This window comes from Peromyscus eremicus, chromosome 3, assembly GCF_949786415.1.
Source record: "Peromyscus eremicus chromosome 3, PerEre_H2_v1, whole genome shotgun sequence".
In the NCBI taxonomy this organism is placed as follows: domain Eukaryota; kingdom Metazoa; phylum Chordata; class Mammalia; order Rodentia; family Cricetidae; genus Peromyscus; species Peromyscus eremicus.
Window position 1 is genome coordinate 109192972 of NC_081418.1, and position 19956 is coordinate 109212927.

General features: G+C 43.6%; 1 protein-coding gene across 1 annotated transcript in view; it reads right to left on the minus strand.

The window, feature by feature from the left end:
• Nucleotides 1–327: 327 nt before the first annotated feature.
• Nucleotides 328–19956, minus strand: part of Frmd4b (FERM domain containing 4B) — a 125826-nt gene continuing 106197 nt past the window's right edge. The window contains exons 14-22 of the mRNA XM_059258268.1: nucleotides 19076–19209; nucleotides 18872–18991; nucleotides 17521–17749; nucleotides 14411–14467; nucleotides 12492–12639; nucleotides 10373–10492; nucleotides 7969–8780; nucleotides 4755–4887; nucleotides 328–881 (exon numbers count right to left, since the gene is read on the minus strand). Of these exons, the coding sequence (XP_059114251.1) occupies nucleotides 761–881; nucleotides 4755–4887; nucleotides 7969–8780; nucleotides 10373–10492; nucleotides 12492–12639; nucleotides 14411–14467; nucleotides 17521–17749; nucleotides 18872–18991; nucleotides 19076–19209 (1874 nt within the window). The 3' untranslated portion in view covers nucleotides 328–760. The remainder of the gene's footprint in view (nucleotides 882–4754; nucleotides 4888–7968; nucleotides 8781–10372; nucleotides 10493–12491; nucleotides 12640–14410; nucleotides 14468–17520; nucleotides 17750–18871; nucleotides 18992–19075; nucleotides 19210–19956) is intronic.

Here is a 19956-nt window from a genome sequence, read left to right on the forward strand (position 1 = left end):
AGGACAGGCAAGGTGGAGAGTCTGAGAAGTCAGTGGTGGGAAGCACAATAGGGATTGGTGATATGTACCTTAAGAACGTTCTCCGAGCTGAGGTGGACAGTTAATTCCTCTAGTTGTCTACCATCAAGTTATGGTACAGGATGCTACAGCAATCAGAATGACTAGAATCCGTATTATGGTGCTTATGAAAAACATCGCTTTGTAATATCTTAAAACATTTACATTCATTCAGAACTTCATGAAAATCTAACTTCTCTTCAAGTAAGTTTCCAATACTGTCTAAATTGTCATCTGTTTTGTAGAAACAGGGTGTTTTCTGTCAGCTCATGAGTTCAAACCTTGTAATGGTGAGCCACGGCTCAGGAGCTTCCGGGTTCCCTCTCTCAGCATTCTGAACTGTGCTCTGAAATATCCCATCCTCCTTTCCAATGGGCTAAACTCCCTGCACACGCCCCCTGTTTCAAGGCTTGCCTTTGACGACTGTTGTTCCCTTCAGAAGAGCTCGCTGTGGGTCAAGGCTTCATGTCGACTCTCTTGACAAGAATCCCACAACGGGATCAGACTTAGTGATGGGTTGGTGCCTAGAGTTTGAAAGGCAAGTCCTCACCCAGGGCTTTGTGGGGCTTAGTGTGTGATTCACTTAAGTCTTCTCTTCCCCCTTGGAGGCCTTTAGTTTCTAAATCCTTCTAGAAAAGGAACACACTCTGCAAGGCACACTAGTGTGAGAACGCGCAGCGCTTGGTCAGGAGTCCAACTGCATTCAGACTAATGTTCCAGGCTTGGAGTCTTCGTGCCAAAAGAGTCTCTGCTCACTGCTCTCCAGGTTGTCTTCCAGCTGGCTTCCATCTGTACCGTCCAGCGGAGTGGTCTCTGCGTACTGTCTGGTAAAGGAAATCAGGAAAGTTACCACACGAATCTATTTTGCTCCCTCAATACAAGCAGTCCAACAGGTTAGAAGGAAGCACTGTTAAGAAAAAATTTCCAGAACCTAGGACAGGAGGCAAAGAGTGTATATTGTTTTCCCAGCACAGTAGAGCATTGTCTAACAGGCACGTAAAAGGTTGCTGATCTCTCAGGACAGTTCTGCCTTTGTTTACTTTTCATTTACTCTTATTAGGGCCCAGAAGGTATTAAGTTACATGTTAACTTAAAGGCATTTGTCGGGAAGAAATACAAATGTATCCTTTGCAGCAGAAAATATTATGGGTTATGGTTTATTGCCCCACTTGACACTGTCTGGTTCGGTGTGTAACTTCACAATCTTATCCCAGCACTCACTCTCTTCTATTGATCTGAATTCCCTTTGAAGCAGCACAGCTCGTTCCCTTATTAATAATAGGAAAAAAGTGAATCTTTGGACACATGCTTGCTTCTTAATTTTGTTAAAAAATCACATTTCAACTCTTTAAAGAGGCACATTTTGACAACTTTTCAAAATTAAAAGAATAAATTTCATGTTTTTCTCAGGGGCAAGAAAAAATACTTAAAGTTAGCAGGGATACCTTGGGATATATACATCATATCCTGAGGTTTACGGGCCAAATATAAATTGCCAGTGACCCAGGAAATGGTCTGAATGCTGCCAGGAAAAAAAAAAGAAAGAAAGAAAAAGAAACAGATATATTTGGATGGTGTATTCATACAAGCGCAGCCTATGCTACAAACGGTTCAGTTAAGCAAACCACATTCTTTAACAGTAGGTTAACAGAGGTTAGAGAGTTAGTAGAATTTTGTTTTCAATTCCAAACTCTTTTAGTAAAGCCGAGTCAAAAACAAAAACAAAAAAGAACCTTTGGAAAGAGAGCTTTGGAACTAGATACCATGTCAATTCAGGGTTTGTTTGTTTGTTTGTTTTTTTTTTAGTGTTTTCAGGAAATGTCAAAGCAAAGTCAGTTTTCACAAGCTCACACCGCAGCCAGGGAGGGCGAAAATCCTGCTGTACCTGTACGGCAGCAGCAGGCAGAACATCATACTTACTCCCATTGGCTACACTGAGCAAGACAGAGCTTAACACTGATCTCACTCCCGGAGTCACAGCCATCCTCTGCGACAGAGGACCTCGATTGTGCCTAGTGATGGGGACGTTAGACAGGAAGAGGAAAGGCAGAGGAAAACAGGAAGTGAAAGAAAACAAGGTCTCTGAAAACTGCAGCAGGAAAACACAACCCTGCCTTTCGGAGACACCCCTAGCCCAAGAGACTTCCGCCTGTCCGCTTTGGGGAGTCCACCAATGCCAAGTTTACCAAACCATACTAGGGAAAAGCTGCCAAGAAAAACTCCTAGCTTTCTATAAATAACAGACAGCTTATTAAAAAAAAAACAACCCACCCATATGTTGCTGAGCATTTTAAGGCTTTAGTGTGGACAATCTAGAGTTTTTCTTCTGCATCATAAAATTTCTTGTGTCTCTTACTTTTGTTAGCATAACTAATGTATTAATTGTACCAAATAGGGTTCATTATAACATTTTCACATGTGTATGTATTCTGTCTCTGATCCTAAAAATCGTGCTTTTTGTTGGTTGGTTTGCTTTGTTTTTTGAGACAGGGTCTTACTTTATAGCCTAGACTGACCTTAAAATCGTTATGTAGCCCAGGCTGCCCACAAGTTTGCAGCAACCCTCCTGTCTCCACCTCCAAGAGCATGAACTACCATGGCAGCTTTAAAAATATCTTTCCATAAAAATGCATCATGCAATCTTAAGGCAAATTTCTGAAGTTTTATGAATGATTATTGTTGTATTTGGCTTGTTAGTAAGTAAGAATTAGGTGGATCTCTAAGTTCAAGACCAGCCTGGTCTACATGGTAAGTTCCAGGACAGCCAGGGCGACACAGAGAAACCCTGTCTTGAAAAATCAAAACAAACAAACAACAAAAAGTTTAACAACATAGGATTGAATTTTTAAGGTATTATATTTTTTTAAATGAGGTGTATAATTTCATACACAATATAAGATGCAAAACTGTATTTACTGCATCGTTATGATCATGTTCAATGGACAGAGGGTTGTGGAGAAATGTGTCGAATGTTAGTAACACTGTCTCTGGTTGGTGGGATCATGGCTCCATTGTTATCTCTTCTAGTCCTTTGTTACTTTCCATGTGTTCTCCATAAGGAGTGCCTGTGAGTGTGCACATCCACCCACACCACAATGGAGCTTTAAATAACTTCCAATTTCCTGTGCACTATGTCCCCTCTGACCCCAGCCTTCTCTCCTCAGCCATCTCGGTCTGACTGAAATACATAGGCAGACTTGGTAAAAATAGATTTTCTTCTCCGAATGTTTAGCAGTTCCTGGATTCAATGAAAGCAGCACTGATGATATGAGAAACATCTTGGGCACTGACTCAGCAGAGAGGAGAGTATTGTTCAAACACGAAAAGTATTTGCAAATCTATTAGCCAAAGGGATGAGAACTGTGTTGTAAGGGTTCTGCTCAAAGTTGGGGCCGCACCTTTTGGTTCCTGCTGCAAACTCAGTTTAAAGCCCTATTTATCCAAGTCCCAGCCGTGTAACATCCTGTGAAGTACAGTTTCACCAAGTCTATTTTGAGCACGCCCTTTGTTGAGTTGAGACAATTGGCTTAATATTTCAAGCCAAGGAAAACTCTGGTGGAATGCGGGGAAGAAAAACAAGGATTGGGAGACCAAATACTTCCAATTAGCCCGGAACACCGACTGGCTCTGCAGGGAGCTGCTAACCCGCCCAGTTCGCTAGCACAGACACCGTCCAAGCTCTGGTCCTTCTAAGTCTCTTTCACCGGAAGCGGCAATGGGATTTAAACATCAAGATCAAATTTTCAACAACACCCAAAAAGAACCCAGAAAATGCTTGTCTTCACGGCCCTGTAGGTGTGGACTGTTGGGGTAAGAGGAAGGAATGAAGCTAATTCCTCCTCTGCAGAAGAATTGGAAACCATGTAATTCTAAGTTTGTGATTTTGGGGGGAGGGCACTTGTTAAGTTTTATTCTAATCTGTTTGATGCATTTTAATAGGCCTGAGATGATGCGATAATCATTTGACCTACCCACCTGCCTATCATCTGTGCCAGGGGAGTTTCACGTTCATTTGGGGAGAGGCCAGGGAGTTTTTAGAGTCCCACTCTACAGTATTGTGCTGTGCATTCCCTTTACTGTTTACAAAGAACTACTTTAAAGGGCAAATAGAACAGCTGGTTGTGTCCACCGTGTCTTAGCAAACACAAAAAGACAGCAAGTGGTGAAATCTAACTGACCAACTGTTGGCTGGACTTTGGTACAAAGAGCTTTACTGGGGGAGAGGTATTTTTCCTGCAGTTTTTCTCTTTTCCAGAGAAGACTTAAGTGGACATTATCCACAATATAGTTTTAAAAACACCCTTAAAATGGAAGGAAAAAAAAAAGCCCATCTGTGGGCTGAGACTTTAATGCCTACAGCTGTAAAGACAGAGCTGAATTTGGATGAGCTAGATGGAGCTCCGAAAACTGGAAAAGTCTGGTTGTAGTTTTGGCTTTGCTGGCCATGTGCTGTTTGTCAAAGCCATTTAGCTTTGTCCGCAGAGTGTGAGCACAGACGCAGGTAACATGGAGAATAGTGTGCATGGCCATTTTCCAATGAAACATTATTTACTGAATGAGGTGGCAGTTGGGTTTGGCCTGTAGGCTCTTGTTGACCAAACCCCATGTTACATATCTTCACACTGGGACTTTAGTGTAGGAGCCAGGTATCCTCAGAAGAGGAGCAAGCTCCTAGAGTCTGGTCAGTACTTCCTCACCTGCTTGGAGAGGGTAAAGGATTGTAGATGCTGCCATAGTAGCTGGTGTAGGGAGAATGCACTGGATTTTCGTATTCAGATAGCCCCACGGTTAACTGGGTCCTCCAGTTCCCAGAAGCATTTGTAGAAGACACTAGAAATAAGAATGGGAAGAGAGAGTACATTAGTTGAAATACTTCAAGCGAAATCTGCTCAAGTTGCTTCACAGTCAGGTGTGTGTAGAATAGAGAGGTGAAACGCCCAGGTTTGGTTCTGTATTTGCCGGTGCTGGGGACCAGTCCAGGCCTTGCCCCTGTTCTGCCACCGAAATAGACCCCTATTTGTGCCAGAATTTGCAGTCAATTCAATTGGTTGGCTTAGTGGCTTGGGCAAATAGCTTATCCTTTTCAAGGTTCACTTTCCTTATGTGTAGAGAGGATAATGACATATATATATATATCCTGTGGTTACACCACCAAGACTAAAGGAAATTATGAACATCTTTAACCTAGTGTAGAATAAAGACTCACAACATGATAAATATTATTATTAACAGTAGTCCAAAGGAAGGACAAAACATTTTCAATTACACATGTTTTTAAGTAGCCCAGAAAAAAAAAAAAGGGAGCGGATTCTCATGAAGGGAGAGAATCTTGACTCTGGGGCTCCAGCTGTCAGACCACAGGGTACTTGAGAAGATGCAGAGGTCTGTAAAGGAAAACCATTCAGCCGGTGACTTGTTGAGGCCTGACTGCCAAAGGCAACACTGGCCACTGGCAAGACAGGACATTCACTGTTGTTGAATCAAAAGCAATGGGGTTGGGGAGAGAACCCAGCCGAAGGAGGAAGAGACTACTTTTGCAAAAGGGTGGAACCAGGAGCGGACAAGGGCATCATTTTGAAGCAGAGCCTGACTGAAGGCTCAGCACTGGCTTCTGCCGTCCTCTCTGTAAAACCAGTCCTGCTGCACGCCTTGGCTACGCAAGTGGCCCTGGCCCTGTGCATATGTCCAGGTCTCACACAGGCAGCCCTGGGAACGGTTCTTCCTGTTCTCCATGTTCTGTTCCTGGCTGCTGACCTCTTTCCACACCCACAAGCCACTAGCAATCACCACAGACCAGACACACTTCAAAATGCATCTGTGACCATAATGCCACATCAGTTTCACTAACAGATGCAGGGTCCTCACCGTGGGTTTCCAAGACTGAGCACTAAGTAAAGGTTCTGAGGCCTTAGGGTTATACTGTTGGAGCTGGGACAGAAGCCCTACTTTCTTATCTGCCAGGATTGGTAGAGTCATACAAACTCTCCAAACCAGGTCACCTTAATCGTAAAATGAGAATAATAACAAACCCAACCACAGCACCCACCCTACAGCGCTGCTGCTCCTATTACAAGGGAGAGCACCCTGGCATGGAGAGCTGCCAAGGAGAGGCGGCTGCCGTCACTACTGAAACTGAGTCACCACGAGGCCTTCAGGTGGTGCAAAATCTGACTAACCAGAAACAGGAAATGCGGCTGTCCGTGTGAATGATGCATGCCTGTAGAAATATATCTCTAAAGCTATAAAGCGGGGCAGGAACGAAGAACATTCCAGAAGGGATTTCAGGGAGCCTTGGTTTCATCCATTTAATTCTTTATAAAGGATGCTCTCAGCCAGGTGTGGTAGGGCAGGCATGGGAGGAGGCCCTTTGAGTTTGACGTCAGCCCAGGACGCACTGTAAGATCCTATCTTAAACTGCCAAGGGGGGTTTAGGAGGAGAAGGAGGAATGCTCTTGGTGGTAGAGTCAGCAGAGCTGATACCAGGTCGGAACCAGGAAGTATTAACTCTGTTTTCACCCTTGCCCTAGATACAAAGCCAACAGCCAAGACAGGGTTTTGAATCATACCTGTTTTTCCCTGGGTGTTCCCCTACCTAGCCCTGGGCACCAAAAGCCATCCACAAGCATTTCCAGACCCCTTGTTTGCTTTTATTCTTATGCCCAGGTGTGATCTGTGAAAGCTTTCTGTGCTTCACCCTGAACTTTAAGAGCAAGACAAGGCATCCTCTAGGTCAAAGCTATAAACCATGAGAGATAACGACAGGAGCCTCTCTCAGGTGTTAGATGTGGTCATAGGTGGGATAGTCCTAGCAGAAGTCCAAAGTCCTAGAAATAGGAACAAAATGGAACCCAAATACAAGTCTCCATGGCAATGTCCTTTGTCAGCAAACTTAAGAATCTTAAAGGTACAGTTCACCCTAGCTGTTCCATAGGCTTGGAAATCCCCACATATGTTTAAGGGAAGCAGCAAAACTCAGGACCCAGGTTTTCCTGAGTCCATTCATTTCTTCAAATCCAAAGCTTACTTAATTTTCATATGTTCCTTCAGCTGCTGTCTAGACCCTGAACTCGTGGAGGCCAGACATTGCTCCAGTACTGAGCTCTCACTGTGGCAGGCAGAGCTCTCCTCAGCTCCTACTTCTCTACTTAGAACAGGTTAGGGTGTACAGCAGGTGCTCTGCAAATGTGAGCAGAGGGAGTGGCCAAACCCCGTATAAAGGTTAGAAAGGGAATGAATAGTTTTGATGATCAAAAATTATCTATAAAAATTCCTGGGGTCTTTGGTAATGATGATGGACATAGAATCAGATTTTCAACACTCCAGGCAAGTACCCAGGCCCTCAAATTCCTTCAATTAGCAATTCAGTAGAGTATAGTACATACTGAGATAAGATAAAGAAAGTATGTAGAAAAATTCTTAACAAAATACCAGCGTCTATCAGAATTACTGTAAGCCTTATGCAGGCAGGTACATGAATATTCAATCTTTGAATTGATCACATCTTGATGGCCAGTGGGAAGGATGCATGATCCTTAATGCCTTCTGCTCAGCTCCTGTGTTTCTTTACTCTTTCAAAATGTCAAACTCCAATGGCAAGACTACATTGAAGAGATGTGGTTATCAACTAAGACCCAGACAACACAAAGCTGTGAAAGCACCAACCTGGAACAGTAGAGACCAGGTTCTCAGCATCTGTTTCCTAGACTTGCATCTACAAATGGCTTCATCAGACTCTTATGCTCTGTGAAAGCTGCAGAGCACTGTCCAAGTTGGCAGTTCATACTGCGGTTCTACTGAGTGGCTACCACTCTTAATGACCTTGGGGACCAATTTCATGACCCTGGGCAGGAGTGGTTTGGGAGTATGACATATGGTGGCCCCAGGGGTGATGTGCTTCCCCAAGCATCTTACCTGAAGAGTAGGAAGACGCTCGACTGCTCGGAGAACAGGGCACCTGCAGCCCAGGAAATCCCAGGCACCTCTGTGATCCCCTGTCCGAGTCAAAGCTAGTCTGTGGGCTGTGCCCCTGATCCTTTTGCCCAGAAGCCCTCTGGTACCAGCCACGCAGATGCTCAGCAACTAAGGCCTTGTGGATGTTTTTGGTGATGTGCTCAGATTTCACGGCAGCCTTCCTTGGCAGCCGGAGAGTTGCATAAGGGTTATGGGGCACGCGGTCTACCTCGTCTTCATGGAAAGACCTGCTGTAGTCCCTCTGGCGGTCGTATCCATAGTGAGCGGAGGATCGGTAGGAAGGATTGACACTGTACTGTCCCTCGGTGTCATTCTCATAGACATAGCCACCACTGTAATACAGGTCACACTCGGCGTATGGTGCATATCCGGAGATATAGTAACCAGAAGGAGGTGGGTCTTGACCCTTTGAGTAGACACCGTTCCTCAAAGTATCCTTTTGTGCTAGGTTGGGCATGCTTCCTGAATTGGAAGTAGAAACGTTCTGTTTCTTGGACCTTCTCCTACCCCGGGCTCGGGTGTCCAGAGTCTGGGTGGTGTAGTAAGGGCCAGAAGCAGGGGTCACACAGTAATACTCGGAGCTTGACTGGCTGGTGTAGGAAGACCCATCGTCGAGGATCTCAGTGCTGCTGCTTCTTTGGGATTTGGAAAGGGTGAAGAATGGCTTGTCACTGTCCATCTCCGAGAGCAGGTGGGACTGGGACTCCAGGCTTCCGCTCCGCTGGCGGCAGTGCTGAGATGAAGAGTGGGGTCTGAAGGAAGAGAAGGGGAGATGAGTGCCACAGAAGGGCCCGAAGAAGAGAACGGAACACTAGGCTGAGGGCTGCAGGGCATGGCTCCGTCCTAGAGTGCTCGCTGTGTGAGCATGGAAACTCGAGTTCAATACTGCAGAACCCATGTAAAGAGGACACACACAGTTCCTGTAATCTCAACGCTAGGGAGGTGGTGGCAGGCAGATCCCTGAAGCTCGCATCTAGTCAAACTGGTGAGTTTAAGGATTAATGGGAGACCTCATCATAAAAAAACAAGATAGTGGGGCAGTGGTGGTGCATGCCTTTAATCCCAGCACTTGGGAGGCCAAGCCAGGTGGATCTCTGTGAGTTCAAGGCCTGCCTGGTCTACAAAGTGAGTTCCAGGACAGCCGGGGCTGTTACACAGAGAAACCCTGTCTCAGGAAAAAAAAAAAAAAAAAAAGGTGGAGAGTGATTGAGGAAGGTACCCCAGGTTGATCTCTGGTCTCCATATACATGTACAGCCATGCAAATGAGCACCCACATACGTGCATGTAGAGGAACACGTGCAACACAGAGAAAGGAAAATGCTGAATGGATTCATCACTTCTAAATTCAGTTGGACTTTGCAGGTTCCCAAATTTGACTACACAACAGAGTCTACCTGTTCATATCACACATAAGTTCTTATCATGATGTTTTGTAAGGGAGGAATCAGGTTCTGTTATTGTGCAAGCCAAATCCTTCCTTGAAGCTATGTGTGTGTGTGTGTGTGTGTGTGTGTGTGTGTGTGTGTGTGTATGCATAAAGATATGCAGCCTGAATTAAAGCTGGAAGATGCCCTCCAACAGGTCTTTGGAGGCTCCTTTCCTCTCATATAGTGTTAGGTTACATAAGAAGAGAAGAAGGTGGAGTGGAGCCTAGGCCTAAATCAGGTGCTGAGCCATGGCACGGCTGGCTATTCATCAGCTATAAGAGTTAGGGTAAGATACTGCATTTGTAAAGTGAGATGAAAATGGTACCTAATATCCACTTCATAAGCTTGCTATGGGCACTAACTAAAATAGCATGGGTAAAGAATTACAGGGCTGTGGATAGAGCTCAGTTGGTAGTGCTCGCCTGGCATGTACGAAGCCCTGGGTTTGGACCTTGGCACCACATAAGCCAGGGGTACTACTGTAATCCAGTGCTGAGGTGGTGGAAGCAGAAGGGTGAGGAATTCAAGGTCATTCTTGGCTACACAGTGAGTTCAAGGTCGACCTGGACTATATGAAATGGTGTTGCTAAATAAATATCTTTAAAAAAATAAAAGAAGATAAAACATTTAGTACAGAACCCTGCTAATACTGCAAAGCTCCACTGCAAGGAACGATGAATGGTCATATCCAGTTGGGGAAATTAAAGTACTAAAGATCCAATATATACCTGGAGGAATCAAGTACACAGTGTTTAACTCCCAAATTAGAAATTTTGTTAGCGGAAAATGGGCTAGAATGAGTCAGGGCCACCAAGAAGTAGAAAATCACTTTAGAAGGTTTAAAAACACGGCAAAAGCAAGACAAGCACTCAAGCCAAAACTGACGGAGCTGAAGCGGTAGAAAGGAAGCTCTTACTCTAGGTGGCTGCTGCTGAAGGCATTCCGAGTCAAGACAGGCGTGGTGGGCATGCTCCGTCCTCCTTGGGGCCGCCTCTCTAGTGCTTTGTATGGGCTGCTGTGGGTGGACAGCATTTCTCTGCAATGAAGAGGGGTTGAAGAAATGAGGAGTCTCCCGATACTCCTGGCAAACTTGTTACACATCGATATGAAACTTACTGGTAGGGAATGGAAAGAGAGCATGGAAGAAGGACAGAAGGAGGGTCTCTAGAGGTCAGCATCCTGAGGGGTCCTGGATGATTTTTAGCAGAAGCACATGTGGTCTGACTCTTTGGAGACATGCACACTGTCAGTAAGAGGATGTTCAATGGGATAGATTGAGAGTAACTATAGTGAGGCTCAGCAAGCCCTTCTTTCACGTCTAGTAGTAAATAGTTAAGGTTTTGACACACACACAATATAGAAGAGAATGGGCGTGGCTGTGTTCCAACAAAACTTAATGTAGTTTTCAGACATCGCCAAGTATTATCACTTTTGACCTGTTCCCTCCAATTTCTTGGAAATAATTTCTTAAAGACTCAGCTCATGGTGGCTGAGTTGATATAGCCCATGGGCTGTTATCCACTGGTACTTGACTAACGCGTATCATCTTTAAATCATGTTTTTCTACTTCCCAGAATGCTAAGAACGTAACTGTCTAAGGGGAAGGCATAACGCTGGTGCCGCAGCACATGATTAGCACACACAGATTATGGTACCAGCTCCCCACTGCCCAGAAGGAAACTTCCCAAAGAACCGTCTACTTCCTGTGAATGTAAGCCGAGTGCATTATAGCTCAGAAGTACAAAAGTAAAGATTTGGGTATCCATAAGGTGAGATCACACACATAAATTTTTTTCATATGTTTTCCTAAGTGTATATATATATATATATATACACACACACAAATACCTACATTTTTTTAACAAAAAGAGATCTTACTTTGTATTTTCAATACTTACTTAAAAATTGAAGTTGCATATAAAATTTTCATATTACCTAATTTTTGTTTATACTTTTTATTTAACTGTTAATTAATTCACTAATTTGTTTAGTTTTGGTTTTGAGGACAGGATCTCTCTTGGTAGCCTGGGCTAGTCTTCAGGCTAGCCTCAAACTTGTAGTAATTAATCCCTCTTCAGCCTCCTGATGCTATACTTAGAGGCATAAGTCACCATTCAGGACTCTACAATGTAATTTTAGTGAATTCACAATCATTCTACCATGTGGCTTTATGACAATTTATTTAAACAGTCCACGGATTGGTAGTTTCTTTAGTGCCAAAGCTATAAAATTAAACTATGGAATCCTAGGCCTGCCAGAATTTGACCTGAAAGTCTCCCAAAGATGCATGGGTTGAAAGCTTGGCTTGTGACTTGTGAGGTTACTGGAAAGTGATGGAAACTTGGCAGGGGTGTGACAAATGAGATGAAGTTAGGACATGGAGGGGGGCGGTGTCCCCTGGAAGGGGAAATTGGAATCAGCTACTTCCTGTCTCTCTGTGATTCAGTTACCCCAAGGTGAGTACTCTGTTTTACCACATGCTCCCTACCATGGTGCTCCCCTAACCACAGACCCAAAAGGAAGGGGTCAGGTGATCATGGCCTCAAACCTTTTGAAGTCACAAGCTTTTTTATAAGTTGCTTATTTCAAGCTAACATCATCCCCCAATCTTGATCATTAAAGTCCTTGCAACTAGATCTAAATCATATAGCCTTTAATAGCAAGGAAAGAGCCAAGAGCTTTTTCCAAAGCACTCTTAAGAACACTTTTGCCGGGTGGTGGTGGCGCATGCCTTTAATCCCAGCACTCGGGAGGCAGAGCCAGGCGGATCTCTGTGAGTTCGAGGCCAGCCTGGGCTACCAAGTGAGTTCCAGGAAAGGCACAAAGCTACAAAGAGAAACCCTGTCTCGGAAAACCAAAAAAAAAACCACTTCTGCTCACTTTCAACCACAAACCTCTGAGTTAGTGTTCCTGCCTCAGTTTCCTAATAGAGCATCGTCTGCAAGTATAAGTAACAAGCAAGGAAAATGGGTCACTATTTTAGAGATGACACTTCTTTGTTTCAAGGCATCAGCCTGAAGATGATGACTGCTCACCTGGACTGCCTGGTGTCCATGAACTGGTCATTGATGGAGGATTTTCTGAAGTGGATTCGCTCAATACCGAGAGACTTGGGGGGTAGAATTCTTGGAGAATGAGGTACTGAACTTGGTCGCTGCCCAGCAAGAGTGAAGGAGTCATTGGCTAAAGGGAGTCAAAAAGCAAATGAATACAGATGAGCAAATTAGTAAATAAATAGCTTGTCAGTCTTTTACAAAGAAATTGGCGGATCAGATGAACAACAGTTCTTCTCAAGACTATATTTGTAGGAATATGTAGTGGGAATTTTGTAAAGTTAAGCTTTATAATTAGTATGTTAGAAAAAAAGAAATACTGAGATCTGAACCAATTCTTCTCAGTTTAGAGTGAGCACTGTGAGTAAGTGTGAAAATCACTCAGGTACAATGGGTGACAGTGCCACTTTCAAAACCTTTTATTAGAGAAAATCTGCAATTTGCCAGGTGTGTTGGTGCACGCCTTTAAGCCCAGCACTTGAGAGTTAGAGGCAGGAGGAGTTTGAGACTAGCCTAGTCCATATAGTGAGTTCCAGACAAGCCAGAGTTAGCTAGTGAGACCCTGTCTAAAAAGAAGGGAGTTAAAAAGAGGTTTTGGCTCCCCTTTAAAGACCTTAGGCCTCTGAGGCTGCAGGCTTATCCTATGGGGGATGGGCTACATTGTTGCAGACATGGTATGTTCACCACCAACCTGTACACTTTCAAAAAACGAATGACAAGTGTGTCGGATTACAGCTCAAAGTAAGGCTCCTGGAGCTGGGAGATTTTACTTTATTGACCACCAAGTTCAGAGAAGAAGCAGTGGGGCCTGGTGCAGGGCAGTGGCTTCCCGGAATTCTTCAAATCACATCAGATAGAAAGCCAATCAGCTGATTCCGTATAAAGGATTACAAAAAAGTACTCAGTCCCTTGATATGAAACTCATTCCATCCCAAAACACACTGAACTAATATCGGCCACTGTACCACACATTATTTACTTATAGGAAATGGCAAAAATGATAGGAAATCTAACTCATAAAATGTGCCTTTCTTCCTAAGTAAAATAAAATCAGTTCCCACTTCTCCAGAAAGCAGTGATATGCAAAGTGTACACTATAATTTCCTGATTTGATGCTGGATTCCAGATATGTAAAACATCATCACTGGAAAGAGTTAGGGGAAGGACTGTGTGACTAACACAGATCTGAGTCTTTAGTTTTTTACAAAGTTAAAAAAAAATGGACAGACAGACTTACTCATGTTATAGATTTCTGACTGGATGGTCCTGTTTTAATATGCTGTGAAGATGACAATTATAGACCTCTCTCCTCAATCATTTGTATAAATAAAGTTAGTTTATTCTACCTTTCCCCAAAGAGAGACAGGTAGGCTTTCACTTTTTTTTTTGTTTGTTTGTTTGGTTTTTTTTTTTTTGTTAGAATCTAATGGTTAGAACTCATTATGCAGCAAAGGAAAGCCTTGAACTCTGGTCTTGCTTCTACCTTCCTAGTACTGGGACAATAGGTATGCAGTATCGTACCTGGATCATTTGGTCTTGGGGATCAAACCTAGAGCATCATGCATGTTAGGCATTCTACCGGCTAAGCTGCATCCTATACCCAAGTTTACTTAAATTAAAATTTTTCCTTAGGGGCAGGAGACAAGGTTCAGCTGTTAAGAGTGCCTGCTGTTCTTACAAGTGACCCAAGTTCATTTCCTAGCACCCATGTCAGAAAGTCTCACAAAATGGCCTGTAACTCCAGCTCTTTGAGTAACCCCACACATGGTCTACACACACACACACACACACACACACACACACACACACACACACACGAATAAATAAAAATAAATGTTTTAAAAAATGGTCTTCACACTTCAGAGTACCTAATATTTTTAAATAAAAAGGAAGCTACTTACGATCATCATAGGTGGTGGTGTCGGACAAAGAACTACTTTCTGATGGAATTATGTCTTCTGTGAATAAAAATAGCCATCTTTAGTATAATTGTGCATTTATACAATCAGAATGAGTTCAGCGAAGCAATTTTCAATGGAGTGCATTTTATTTTCATTTAGATAAATGTAAGCAATTACAGCGCATTAAGAATAATTAGCTGTTGTCGGAATCACTTACGTTCTACTGGAGGTAAAAACATCTGACCTATTGTGCAGATGTTATAATGGATTAGTCATTCCTCAGTATCCAGAGGAGACTGGTTTCTGGTCTCCCCAACAAATCTGAGGGTGTCCCAAGTTCTCTTGGATACTGTGAATACTGTCTCTATTACTAATATGGTATGAATATTGTATAAATAGTTGTTGTATTGTAGTTTTATCAAATATGTGCTTAGTACAAAGACAATTTCCCCCCAAATATTTTGACCTGAGGCTGGCTGTATCTATGGATGTGGAATCTGAGGATAGAAGGGCAGATTATATTTCTTTTTCTTTCTCCATTACTTTCTCTTTCTCCTCTCTTCTCTCTCTCTCTCTCTCTCTCTCTCTCTCTCTCTCTCTCTCTCTCTCTCTCTCTCTCTGGAGACACAGTCTTATATAGAAGCCCAGGCTGCTCCTGAACTCTCTACATAACTAATGATACTTCTGTGTTCCAAGTGCTAGGATCACGGGCATACACCACAATGCCTGTTTTCATGTGGTACTGGGAACTGAACCTAATATTCATGTATGCTGGGCAATACCGACTGAGCTACATCTTCAGCTCCTGACTGTATCACTTAGAATAGGACTAATATCCACAGAGTTTGGGTCTTAAACTGGTTTGCAATGTTTTTTATGCATTGTAAGGAAACTGCATTCCATATTTGTTCTAGGGAGCTGCCTTGTGCATTATAGAAACTATGTCTATTTACTGACCTGAAGCAGCACTCTTACCCTCAATTTTGACAACCCCAAATGCCTGCAAATATCATCAAATATTTCTAGGGTGGCGGTATGGAGGGCAAAATTGTTCCTACTTAAGAATCACTGAGTTGGAAGATGAGTTTAAATGTCATTTTTGTCATTTATCATTTTCAGGAGCTTGGGCAAGTTGCTTCATCTCAGTAAGGATCATTGGCTCTTCTCTGCAATGGGGATAATAACAGGGCCTATTGCACAGTGCTGAGATGAGCCACTTGATTGACTAGTGACGCGAAGACCTTAGCCAGCTCCAGGCACACAACAAATGCTAGAGAAATACCAACTACACAGGCTGGAGAGACGGCTCAGCAGTTAAGAGCACTGGCTGCTCTTTCAAGGGTCCTGAGTTCAATTCCCAGCCACCACATGGTGGCTCACAGTGGGATCTGATGCCTTCTTCTGGCATAAAATTGTACATGCAGATAAAGCACTCATACATTAAATAAATAAATAAATAAATAAATAAATAAATAAATAAATAAACAAACAAATAAATAAATCTTAAAAAAAATACCAACTAGTTTTATTATCCGTACTTGGCTGTCTGATTGGAAATGATAGCCACAGTGCTCTGAGCATTTCTTTTACCCATTTGGTAAAAAGAGACATCTCAGATATGTTGATATAATTTTTTTTTTTTCGCAAATCATTCCATATTCTGCGTCAACTGTTTTGGTGGAAGGTTTTAACCAAATATAACACCTCCATGTAAGCTTTAAAGCCATTATGGAGGTCCTGTCTTCATTCAAACTCAAATGCTAATCTTTATCAGAGCCAGGTGGACTCTCTCTTAATTAGACCCACAGTGAAGCTTGAAGGCGAGGTGCCAGTATAGTCAGCTGTTGGGTACACTTTAAAAAAACATCTAACCAATATATGCTCAACCAATGGCACCATCTGCTGCCCAAATGTCAGCCACCAAAAAGAACATTTGGGTCCAGCACAGCTTGAGGGTGAGTTGGCTGTGACAAATGGCCATGAACGTTAAGCACACTGTTAATCACCCATGTCTGGAGGCAAAGAATGTAACCACCATCTAACCAACTGGATCGCACATTTAAATCCTCCAGCTGTAGTGGACGAGCATTTGTGTGCTAATGTCTGTATAGTCACTTCCCGAAAGTCATAGTTCAGCTTTGTGAAACATGGGCCCTAAGCCTGGTCTATTCGAAACCCAGTTACCACAGTTTATCAAACAGAAAATATATAGTTATTTCATATTCCAGTGAAGATGTAAGGTACTGCCAGTTATGATTACAACATTTATCCAGTGGGGGAATGGCCTCAGTTTCTCGGGTGTTTATGTGTTAAAGTTGGGGAAAGGCTTGGTTTAAAGAAATACTATCAGATTTCAGTCATGATTTTTGTCTAAAAACCACATTAATATGTGCATAAAGTTAATTAGACTCTAAATTAATGTAATAAAGACTTCTCCATTTTTTCTCTGAATATGAACTTCATAGAAATATGACGTCGAGAATCTTGGAAACAGAAGAGAAACTTCTGTTTGCTTGAACTCTATGGCTGTTAGTATTTCAAAACAGTTCCCAATCAGTCATCCTGTGTGCAGGTTTATACAAAGTCAGGATTACCTTGTGGTTATAATCTTATCTCTCATCTTGTTGCATTCCATGTTATCATTTACCATTTACCATGTAAATACTCTCTTGAAATGGGATAATTGTAAGACCTCTTCTCTATCTACACACACGCGAGATTGGGCCTCTAAGAAAATGCAAGGTCTGCCACATTCAAGTACTTCCCAGAAACTACCGTCTACAGCTCAGCATTCTTAACAGCGTGCATCTGGAAAGGTGTCTGGGGCAGTGACACCGGTCCAGTGAGAGGAGTCTGTTTTATCATGGGCAGCATCCCTGTGAGCCTTCATCCTGAAAGTCCAAGACCTGTCTTACAGAACTGCAGCGATGAGCCCGCCATTGAACCTCAAGTTCGCATGCCTTTGACACCGAAAACTCAACCACTTTTACCCTGGGGCAGTTGCTTTGCATGCTGTCCTTCTGCCTTCCACCAAGTGAACAAGTGAAGGAACGCTGCATCCCAGCAGGAGAACTGGGTTCAGGGCCTGCTGACAGCTTCCACCTACTAACCCGGCAGAGTAACTGCGGCTTTCTGGCTGGGTTTCTTTCCACACCGGATTCGGTATTCGTTTATGGCGTTCTCAATCTCCTGTAGCCTTTTCACGGCATCTGTGTAATCTTGCTTCCGCTTTTTCTTCACGGTTTTACAGAGGTCTGGCTCACTGGCGAGTTTCTTCGCAGCTTCAACCAGCTTTTGCTGGATCAGGAAATTGCTCTCCAATTCTTGCAGAGCCGGATCCTGCATTGAGACAATGACACTGCTTTATTTTTACAGACACACGCACAGTCACTCTCTCACAGTATTTCTTGCTAACAGTTGAAAGATCCTTGTATGTTCTTGACTAATACGCCCTTTGGAAACGAAGTCTTCCAAGTTTTAATAACAAAGGCATCCTCAGACACCTTCCGAGACGACATCTCTCACCCACCCTAACTTCACCGTCTCATGGGCCCAACCTCTTTTCCTTTTTAAGGAGGAAGATGACTTTGCGTGCATTGACTTGGCTGGCTCAGGACCAGTTTTCAGAAAGAGATGCTAACCTGTGACTCACACACGCAGAATTTTACATTGACACGGGGAGCTTTAGAGACACGTCATTTGGCTTCCAACTGCTCTTTCTGGTTGTCCCTGGCTGCATGACTGAATATACTACTCACAAATAATCTCTTAATACTTTGGTTTTTCTGGGTTTGTAAAAGGAAGAAACTACTTTCTAAAAGCGTGCTGAAGATTAAGCGACACAGGGTGCGCTGCTTGGGTCAGAGCACAGGCAAGCACTGAGCAAAGAGCAAAACTTGACTCTGTTACGAATGGAGGCTGAGACGGTGAAACCCCTGCAAGAACCATGGGGCGGGTCCTAATGGCATAATTGCATGTGATATGCAATCGGGAAGCACACTCTGGTGGCCATCAAATCTTTTAACTTAATTATACCGAATGCTGTATATGTGTTATCTCATTTGATCCTTCCTACACCCTCCAGAGGGGAGTTCCACCACTGTTTGCACTTATCTGATGAACGGAAACTTTAGGCTGATGAAACACCATTGGGTGAAGGCTACATGGCTTTAAGTGAAAGGGTCTGAAGTTGAAATTCCATCTTAATTTCTGTGATACTGTGTATAACTTACACACAGGGTCTATTTAATGCTCCCTGTGACACGGGGAACAAAACAGCAAGAAATAAAATCAGTTTTGCTCAGCATGTGCCTGAAAGAAACAGTGTAGTTTGGTCTACTCTATTTCCACGGCTTGGAGGAAAGTCTACAGCACTGACTTGGATCGGAGGGTGCAGATGGAGGAAAGTGAACAGATGGCTCTCCTGTCTGTGCACAGGATGGCTCCTCGCCATGCTCGTACCTCCTCAGTAGGCAGTAAGTTGTCATCTAACTTGAACGCGGTCCCCACTCTCCTCCTGACCTGCGGGGGCTTCTCGCCGATGTTCAATGGATACTCCTTTGGCATTCTGCCCGTGAGTTCCTGTAAAACAGGACAGGGTCAAGAGTTCAGAACGGACCTGGGCTACAAAGCCACCCAACACCCAGAGAGGCCAAGGCCACTCACGGCCTCGCGAAGACAGATCTTCTTCAGCTCCTCAACTTTCTTCAGGAGTTTTTCTTGCAACAGTTTCTCCTTCTTCTTGAGTTCGAGGATTTTCTCTCGCTTCTGCTCCTCCATGCCTTCTGAGTCCTGAGAACCTGGAGTGGGGGCAGGGCGGGGAGGTTCACACAGGCCCCGCTTCCTTCCTCACTGAGGGACAAAGGGCTGTGGGAGCAAAGCTGCTCCAAAATGCTGGTTTTATTTCTTTTCTCCTTGTTTCTGAACATAATGAAAGGAAACCAGGAAGCATTTCACATGCTTCTGGGCACCAGGAAGAGCCCGGTAAGAAAATGTCTTCTGCACTTTGTGGGTCAGTCATTTTGGAAGACCCTATGGAACGCTTTGCGGTTCAGGCACACACAGGAGACATTTTTTTTTCTAAGAGTGAAGGGAGAATGATCCCTGAGCTGGTCCCACTCAATATTTTTTTAGGAGGTAAGCAAGCAAGGCAATGGACTGCTCTATGCAAAGGAACCCCCTCCTCCATCCTACCCCTGCTGCTTCAGCCCCTCAAGCTGAGAGGGACTTAGGTGAGACAGGTTAACTTAGTGAAGTTACCCAGACTTAGTGACAAGAGACTCCAGAATTTCCACAAAGGAAAGACTGGGCTCAACAATTACAGTTTATGAACTTGCAGTTGTGTCTGTATAGAATTATATATTCTGTGGAGAATTAGTGGCATCGAAACCTAGCAGAGAGCAAACATCTTTCCAGATAGCCTTGGGTACGGAGTATCTTCGCATCTCGTGTTATTTATACAGCCTGACTACCTACAATTTAACTTCATATTCTTTAAAAATAGTGAAAGGCTGGGGATGACGGTGCATCAAGAGGCAGAAGCAGGT